Consider the following 10,001-nt stretch of genomic DNA (forward strand, 5'->3'; position numbering starts at 1 on the left):
GGGAATGTGATGAAAGAAATAAAAGCTGAAATAAATAATTCTCTCTATTATTCTGACATTTCACATTCTTAAAATGAAGGTGATCCTTACTGACCTAAGACTAAATGTCAGGAATTGTGAAAAACTGAGTATAAATGTATTAGTTAAGGTGTATGTAAACTTCAGACTTCAACTGTACCTACACATACGCTACGGTCACAAGACGCAGGCCTCCTTATTGTCCCAAGAATTTCTAAGTAAACAGCTGGAGGCAGGGCTTTCTCCTATAGAGCTCAATTTTTCTGGAATAGTCTGCCTATCCATGTGAGAGACGCAGACTCAGTCTCGACCTTTAAGTCTGGCTGAGAGAGCGAGACACACACACACACACACACAGGGAAGGAAAGAGAGGGATGAAATATACAATTGACATTCTCACTTCTCATGTTGTTGTAGCCTACTGAAAGGATCCACGTTAGTGTAATAGATCTAGTGGGGAGACATCTTAAACAGTGCCATCTAGTGGTAGGAAAGCAGAAGTGTCGCCACTGAATTCATAATACAGTGGGATCTAAAATAATTGATTATCAAATTATCTTTGATAAAGATTAACAATAATGTATAAAATAAATCATTCAAATACTGAGCTATAAAGGTATTATTTTATACAATTTTCCCCCAAAAGGTATTCTTATTGCAATAAAACTGACTCCAAAATGACAATACATTATTTATCATTCATTTCTACTGGACACAAAATAATCTGAAACCAAAACAAACTTTTGTAGAGTTCATAGAGTCACAGGCTCCATGTAGTATTTCCTCTACTTTATTTATTAGAATCTTCAGGGGTGTCAATGTTTACCACTACTCTCCTTTACCACTACTCTCCTTTACCACTACTCTCCTTTACCACTACTCTCCTTTACCACTACTCTCCTTTACCACTACTCTCCTTTACCACTACTCTCCTTTACCACTACTCTCCTTTACCACTACTCGTCTTTACCACTACTCGCCTTTACCACTACTCTCCTTTACCACTACTCGTCTTTACCACTACTCGTCTTTACCACTACTCGTCTTTACCACTACTCTCCTTTACCACTACTCTCCTTTACCACTACTCTCCTTTACCACTACTCTCCTTTACCACTACTCTCCTTTACCACTACTCTCCTTTACCACTACTCTCCTTTACCACTACTCTCCTTTACCACTACTCGTCTTTACCACTACTCGCCTTTACCACTACTCTCCTTTACCACTACTCTCCTTTACCACTACTCGTCTTTACCACTACTCTCCTTTACCACTACTCTCCTTTACCACTACTCGCCTTTACCACTACTCTCCTTTACCACTACTCTCCTTTACCACTACTCTCCTTTACCACTACTCTCCTTTACCACTACTCTCCTTTACCACTACTCTCCTTTACCACTACTCTCCTTTACCACTACTCTTTTGAGAGAAAAAAAAGTATTATTTCTATGAGCATTTGTATTCATATAAAATAATATACTTTCCCAATTCTTTTAAGCATACAAAATAGCTCAGCATTTGAATTATTTATTTTATACAGTCATGATTGCTCATATTTATCAAGGACGTCAATCAGTTCAGACTACATTGTATATGCCATTTAGCAGGAGATTTTATCTAAAGGGCATACATTTTACAAATGGGTTAGCTGTGACACTGTCAGAGGAGAAGGCACTTGTGACATGACCTGAAAAGGTATTTTCCTCTAAAAAGCCTTGGAAAGTGCTGAGACTAGAAGCCTCATTCTGTGACCTCTAGCTCTCCCTCCAGACAGATGTAAAGTAGCTAGGCCCTCCATGTAGACCAGAGAGTACTGTGGAGAGAAACAGCAGGTTACCAATAGAATAGATCAGAGACCAGAGGAACTGTAATCATGAAGCATGGAGAGCAGGTCCCTAGGAGAGGTATCATTGTATCGTCCTCCACCAACCAATAGATGTGAGTCTATGAGCGTGTACTCAGAGTGTGGTCCACATCCTGCCTTTTTATTCTAATTTTGTGACTAAACAGTTCTTTAAGATTTCATCCGGTTTTCCTCCTTTGTGAATGTTTTTAACATGCATCAGTAAGTTAGACTTGTGATTGAAACTTTTCCCACAGTCATCACAGCTAAATGGTTTATCTTCTGTGTGAGTCAGTTCATGCTTCTTTAGGTTCCCCTTCAAATTGAAGCTTTTCCCACAGTCACCACAGATAAAAAGTTTCTCTCCTGTGTGAGTCCGTATATGCCTACTTAGGTCCCCCTTCTGATAGAAGCTTTTTCCACAGTCTCCACAGATAAATTGTTTCTCTCCTGTGTGAGTCAGTCTATGCTTCCGTAGGGTCCCCTTCTGACTGAATCTTTTTCCGCAGTCAGCACAGCTAAATGCTTTCTCTCCTGTGTGAACAGGAATATGATCAGTAAGGTTCCCCTTGCGATTGAAGCGCTTCCCACAGTAACCACAACTAAATGATTTCTCCCCTGTGTGAATCCTCATGTGCTTGGACAGATCTGCTTTGAGTTTGAAGGTCTTGCTACAAACAGGGCTGGTGCAGGGTTTCCTACCGCGACAGAGTCGGACATGGGCCTTCAGTTTACAGCTGGAGTTGTAGCATTTTTTACAGACGCGGCATTCACTGGGTCTCTGCATGGCAAGAGTCACATGCCTCTTCAGGTCAGCTTTCAGAGCAAATATTTCACCACAGTCACGGCAGTGGTGAGTTTTTCTAAGCGTGGTGCTGGGTTTGGAACAGTGTTCACCTATTGATGGGTTTGGATCCAATGGTGAGCTGGGAACCAATGGTGGGTTGGGATCCATCGGTGGGCTGCTGTCAAGTCCTACTGGGTCACTGCTGACAGCTGAGAGTTGGCTGGAGGCATTGTTGTGATTATCTGGAGGGTCACAGGGAATGTAGAGACCCTTAAGGTGGGTCACAGTAACAAAAGGTGTGAGATCCACTTGTTTAGGGTCACTCTCTCTGTTCTCCACAGTCTGGGTTTGGGGAGAAGTGAAGGGCTGAAGTGGGTCCTCCTGATCACATTCACTTTTCACACAGGAAGGAGTGAATTTGAACTCTATGATATCAGCCTCCAGACCTTGAAGCTGCTCTTCTTCCTGACTGGTCCTGAGTTCCTCCTGTTCCTCTTTAATCTGTGGAAGTTCTGGGTTCTCCTGCCCCAGACTGGGGCTCCACTCCTGCTCACAGTGCTGCTGCTCAGGGAGAACCTCCTCTTCAGAGACAGCGAGAGAGAGTTGCAGGGAGTCTGGAGGAAAGGAGAGAGGAGCAGAGGTTATCTATACAGCTTTTAGACATCAGGGTTGGGGTCAATTAGAAGTTAAAACTAGAATCCTTAGTTGTTACATAACTGTTTTTACTTATAAATGATTCTTGAAGAATAGAATGTATAAATGCCTCATGAGCTTAATTCAACTGGCATGGTCCCATCAGATCACATAGTTTTAACCATGTTTTTGTGGCTATATTTACATTGTTTACAAACATTGAAGTTAACAAGCTTATATTTTAATGTTGATATCATGGATGGTCAGTCCTTGCATCCATATCTCAGTCTATGAATTTGAGAGTGGTTACATGTCTCCAGGCTCATCATCACCTGTTACTAAAAATAGAGGCAGAGTGACCCGCTTTATTATTGTTTCAATTAAGGCCTCTGGTGAAGTATATTCAAGTTAACAAAAATTCCAATTAAATAATTGATCAACTAGAATCTACTTTCAATTACTTATCAATAAACGTTAGATAATAAGCTATTTATTTGTAATGTAAAAAATAATACAAGTTCATTTATAAATTCGAATGACTTACTGGTTTTAATGAGAATGTGTTTTAGCAATGGTATTAGAAAAATATAGTTAGGTAGGAAGCTATGTAGAAACTGATTCTCCAATAGAAATCCCAGATCACGCCTGTAGGGCAATGTCATGACGACGCTAGCTAGCTAATCTAATTCGCAGAAACACTTCATCGGGTTCAAGCGAACTGAACACACCTCCAGGTGGGAATGTCAACGTTCGTCTCCCGCCGAACTGCGCATGTGCAAGCCGTCAACTCTTAGGCACTCCTTAGATATAAAGTAGTTTTTGGCGAAAATGAAAACGTGTCAGTTTGTCGTAATGACATGTTCACCTACTTAGAACATTCGTTTGAATCTAGGTTGTGACTTTAGAAATCGAGAAAATTAACAACTAAGGAGGAATATTTCACTTCTCTCATGGACTTCTCAAACCCCCGTCTGGTCTGCCGAGTCTTGCTTCGCAAGCGTTCCCGGAAGTCTGACGATGTTGGGCCTCAGGGTTTAGAAACGGTGGTAACAGTTAATAAAGCATATTGAAATGGTGATCACTGAACCCCTAAACAGTTTATTTATTGAGCAGAACGGCTAGCTATCAGTAGATCTACATACGAACCTATTCTGCATCGTTTTATCTCCGGTGTGACCCGCAGCAGTCTCCGTAGTCGATCATTCTCCTCCTGGTAGTCCACTACCGTTTGCTCAACTGCCCCGAAAATCTCCACAGCTGCCGCTGTTAAACGCTCATTTAAAAACACACGAAACGACTGTAGTTTAGACATGTTGCAGTGGACTGAGAGTTGGGTATTCAGCTACTATGGCTTCGTCTACGAGGAAAGAATGGTGGGCAAGAACAAAACAAACCCGCTCGAAGTTTTACTTCCGCGTTGTCTTTTCCTGTTTTTGTCTGCGGGTGGCGAGCCCATAAAAACACCACAGCATCACCATGTGGATGTTTTTTTTTACTACACGCTACAGACCAATTATAATGGCAATCAGTGGAGGCTGGTGGGAGGAGCTACAGGAGGACGGATGGAACGGTATCAAACACATCCGTTCCATTTATTCCATTCCAGCCATTACAATCACCATGTCCTCCTATAGCTCCTCCCACCAGCTTCCACTGATGGAAATATATGACTATGTGGGGAAACATGAAATGGTTATATTAAGTAATAGGGTAATCTAGGATGATAATTTCTTGCATGAACTAAATTAACAGACCTGCAACGTCTTTGGACTGATGGACCAGCATGCACTAAACCAGAGACTGCAGTTATCAACAGCAATTATAAAGAATGCTTTTGAAATGAGGCTGAAAAACACTATTTTCTGGAAAACATCCATTTGATCATTACATCATCACTTAAATCAAACTTTACTTACAAAGAATGTAAAAAATAAATATAAAATAATAATGTACCTGAAACCTGACTGGTGGTGTTAAGAATAGCTATGACGGGTGTAAAACTAATTCCATGGACGGCCCAGGTTTTAGTTTTTTCCTTTCAAATAAGCTCTATACAACCAGGTTTGGGGCGTTCCTTACTAACTAGTGACCTTATTGCAACACAATACAACACAATGATGAAGTGAGTCACAACAGAAAAGTGCGTAGTAGTGGGAGGACTGCAAGGGCAACCAAACCACATCATTATATAATTACATTACATTCCTCCATGGATATTTTTGTTTGTTTAAAGGTAGTGTTCGCAGCAGCGCAGCAGTCTCAGACACTGTATCTCAGTGCTTGAGGCGTCACTACAGACACCCTGGTTCGAATCCAAGCTGTATCACAACCAGCCTTAATTGGGAGTCCCGTAAGGCGGCGCACAATTGGCCCAGCGTCGTCCGGGTTTGGCCGGTGTAGGCCGTCGTTGTAAATCATTTTCAAGTCTCCTTGCACTCTGAGTTGAAGTGCTGCTATCTATTGGCAGACGTGTGAATTTGGCACCAGGTCTTAGAAAGAGAGGAGAGAAAGAGGGAGAGGCAGAGGGAGAGACAGAGGGAGAGACAGAGAGAGAGACAGAGGGAGAGACAGAGGGAGAGACAGAGGGAGAGACAGAGGGGGAGAGAAAGAGGGGGAGAGACAGAGGGAGAGACAGAGGGAGAGACAGAGAGAGAGACAGAGGGAGAGACAGAGAGAGAGACAGAGGGAGAGACAGAGGGAGAGAGAGAGGGAGAGACAGAGAGAGAGACAGAGAAAGAGGGAGAGACAGAGGGAGAGACAGAGGGAGAGACAGAGAGGAGAGACAGAGAAAGAGGAAGAGGGAGAGACAGAGGGAGAGACAGAGAGAGAGACAGAGGGAGAGACAGAGAGAGAGACAGAGGGAGAGACAGAGAAAGAGGAAGAGGGAGAGACAGAGGGAGAGACAGAGGGAGAGACAGAGAGGAGAGACAGAGAAAGAGGAAGAGGGAGAGACAGAGGGAGAGACAGAGAAAGAGGAAGAGGGAGAGACAGAGAGAGAGACAGAGGGAGAGACAGAGAGAGAGACAGAGGGAGAGACAGAGAAAGAGGAAGAGGGAGAGACAGAGAGAGAGACAGAGGGAGAGACAGAGAGAGAGACAGAGGGAGAGACAGAGGGAGAGACAGAGGGAGAGACAGAGAGAGACAGAGGGAGAGACAGAGAAAGAGGAAGAGGGAGAGACAGAGGGAGAGACAGAGAGAGAGACAGAGGGAGAGACAGAGAAAGAGGAAGAGGGAGAGACAGAGGGAGAGACAGAGGGAGAGACAGAGAGGAGAGACAGAGGGAGAGACAGAGAAGGTTGGATAAAGATAAGACACTGTTCTACTCTCTGTCGTCACCATTTGGGTCGTTTGTTTAGTTGTAAAGTATTGATGACAATATGTTTCTAGACAGTCGCACAACAGGACAGTCACAACAGAGCCCCCTCAGCATTCAGTTGTGCCCTCTCTCGCTCTTTCTCTGTCTCGCTCTCTCTCTCTCTCTGTGTCTCTCTGTGTGTGTCTCTCTCTGTGTCTTTGTGTGTGTGTGTGTGTGTGTATCTCTCTCTCTCTCTGTGTCTCTCTGTGTGTGTCTCTCTCTGTGTCTTTGTGTGTGTGTGTATCTCTCTCTCCCTCTGTCTCTCTCTCTCCTAGATGAATCCTGTCCTAACCTGTGTGTGTGTGTATGACTATCTTGAGGGCATAGTAAATGGTTTGTTTTGTAAAGTTAAGACGTCATACAATTAGTTTACTTGGGTGACCAAAGAACAAATGGCATTCTTAGAGGGGAAAACAATGTCATGATTCATGCCACACACACACACACACACACACACACACACACACACACACACACACACACACACACACACACACACACACACACACACACACACACACACACACACACACACACACACACACACGTTTGTTTTACTATCCTTGCGGGGACCAAACAATTGATTCTCATTCAAAATCCTATTTCCCCTAAACCTTACCCTAACATTAACCCCTAACTCAAAAAACCTAACCCCTAATTGTAACCCTAAACCTAACTAACCCCTTTTTCATTGTGGGGACTGGCAAAATGTCCCCACTTGTCTGAATTTTCCTTGTTTTTCTATCCTTGTGAGGACTTCTGGTCCCCACAGGGAAGCTAAAACCAAACACACACACACAGCTCTTTCTAATGATAACCTGTTTGGATGAGTCTGTTGTACGCTTTTCAATTATCATGTTTTTCCGACGGCGTTCCAATGACGATTCAGGTCATTACTGATTCTAATGTCTTTATTTTGTCTTGGCTAATGAATGTGAAGAGCGACTGACGCAATATGAGCTTATATTATCTCATTTAGCATCTGTCATTGCTTAGCATTGAGATCATAGCTCAGACCCAAATTAGACTGACACAGGAAGTGCCTGGGTGTTTAAGAAACAGTGTGTGTCAGTGTCATCCTGTCCCCCGTTCCCCATCTTTCTGTGGGTCCTCAAACAGCCCCTTTCCCCCTGTCCCATCTGATCCCCCCTCCGCCTCTCCGCTACCCGACCCCCAGCGCGTCGTCCCTCGTTCCCTTCCATCATGTTTCTATGGGTCCTGTCCCATCTGATCCCCCCTCTGCCTCTCCGCTACCCGACCCCCAGCGCGTCGTCCCTCGTTCCCTTCCATCATGTTTCTATGGGTCCTGTCCCATCTGATCCCCCCTCTGCCTCTCCGCTACCCGACCCCCAGCGCGTCGTCCCTCGTTCCCTTCCATCATGTTTCTATGGGTCCTGTCCCATCTGATCCCCCCTCTGCCTCTCCGCTACCCGACCCCCAGCGCGTCGTCCATCGTTCCCTTCCATCATGTTTCTATGGGTCCTGTCCCTCTGTCTTCTTTGCTCCCTGCGTCACTTGGGAAACATATGTTAAAGTAAAAGCCTGGCAGCCTGAGCCAATGACTCCCGACTGAAGTACGAGAAGTCGCCTTTGATCAGTGGAGCCGCCAGTCAGTAGGCAGCCGGACCGTGGCTGAGCGTCATACCCACTGCTTTATTCTCCTTCTGCATGGCACACACTGGAGCCCCGGGCGTGTCTAGGAGAAGTCTGACGCAGACACAGCGCTGCCAGAGCGGAGCTCCTAGGAAGGATATGGATTCATTTGTTTCAGCAGCATGACGGTTTTCAGTGTAAGGGTGTGTAATGTTACCATCAGTGCTCTCACAGAGTTTGACTCACTCCCAGCGTCATGTATAGCCTCTGCACGTGCAAGCTTCGAGCTTAAATGCGTTGATCATGAAATTGTGTCATTTCGAACTTCATCCGCAACGCCAAATTCCATTCTGTTGGACTCGAGCGATACTTCTCCTTGTAGCCCTGTAACCGTTTCAGCGTGCGCAAGCCCTGGTTTCGCTCAAGTCCAACAGAATGGAACATAACGTTGCAGATAAAGTTTGTAATGACACAATGTCATGTGTACAACATAAAGGCCTGCATCACTACAAGGATTTGGGTGTTTTTGTAGCCTTTGTTCATGTTTTCTCTGTGCCCCTCCTGCAGAACAAGCATGAGGATGTCTATCGCTGTTTAGATACATTTCTCAAAGTGAAAAAGTGTCTGGACAATACTGTAACATGCCATCCAAAATACAGATTGTTTCAAAAAAGTGAAGTTGTCCTTTAATCCGTTTTTTGCCTCTGCCAGGGGGTGTTCAATCTGATCCACAGAGACAAGGCATTAGTACATCTGATTCAACTATTTAACCAATCATAGTCTTCAATCAACATTTCATTAGTTAGACTGAGTTTGTTGCAGAATCGGCTGGAGTAAAAGCCTGCATCCATGACACTTTGCAGATACCTTTGGCCAGTGGTTCTCAACTCCAGTCCTCCAGTACCCTCAAATACACTACATTTCCTGCAAGAGGGTGATCAGATTAAGATCTTACATCTGTACTATATTTCTCTGTGACATGACATAAATACAGTACATAGAAGACATTGTCGCTGGTGGAAGTTATTGTTGGACTTGTCAGGAGGAGGAAAGTGCACGCACGCACGCACGCACGCACGCACGCACGCACGCACGCACGCACGCACACACACACACACACACACACACACACACACACACACACACACACACACACACACACACAATCAATCACAATAGAGTTCTGAGTTCAGATTTTGTCACGATTTATTTATTTTAAAGAACATTTCATGTCTAGTTGGTCTTAGAAATAAAAAATAAACAACATTGTTAATTTCCATCAATTTCTTTCTGAGTTACATCCCTTCTCCCTCTTGAAAATGTCCATTTAAAACATGAAATGGATTCATTATATGAAACATGCATGTACTCTAAACCTAAAGGTGATATGGTCATGACAGTATTTATGATATTCTACTCCAGTGGCTCTGCCCCCCAAACTCTGAGAGAAAATTCAAGTTTTCATCATCAAGATAAGTGACATACAGGTATAGGATTTTCTTTTGAGACAGTTTTCTACAGCAGGAAAATAATCCTGCAGCAAAAGGAAATGTGAATTATTACGTGGATTATAATTAATGATAGTTTTTGTAGGGGTTGACACATTTTTCGTAAGGGAAAATCAAGTATGAATTTTTTAAGTGGAAATTATGAACTTCAGAAGCCTTTTTGAAACCTCAAATACACTACATTTTTTAAAATTGACTACATTGCAGGGAAATTCTCCTGCAACAGGGTGATCAGATTAAGATCTTACATCTGTACTA

At 43.6% G+C, this 10,001-nt stretch overlaps 1 protein-coding gene across 1 annotated transcript; it reads right to left on the bottom strand.

The window, feature by feature from the left end:
• Positions 1–292: 292 nt before the first annotated feature.
• Positions 293–4,711, bottom strand: LOC120040418 (zinc finger protein 629-like). Its single transcript, XM_038985587.1, has 2 exons — positions 4,434–4,711; positions 293–3,268 (listed from the first exon to the last, which is right to left on the bottom strand). Exons 1-2 carry the CDS (start codon positions 4,597–4,599, stop codon positions 2,010–2,012), a joined length of 1,425 nt encoding a protein of 474 aa, XP_038841515.1. The 5' UTR covers positions 4,600–4,711; the 3' UTR covers positions 293–2,009.
• Between the last annotated feature and the right edge of the window lie 5,290 nt (positions 4,712–10,001).

Source organism: Salvelinus namaycush, unplaced genomic scaffold (assembly GCF_016432855.1).
Source record: "Salvelinus namaycush isolate Seneca unplaced genomic scaffold, SaNama_1.0 Scaffold35, whole genome shotgun sequence".
In the NCBI taxonomy this organism is placed as follows: Eukaryota; Metazoa; Chordata; class Actinopteri; order Salmoniformes; family Salmonidae; genus Salvelinus; species Salvelinus namaycush.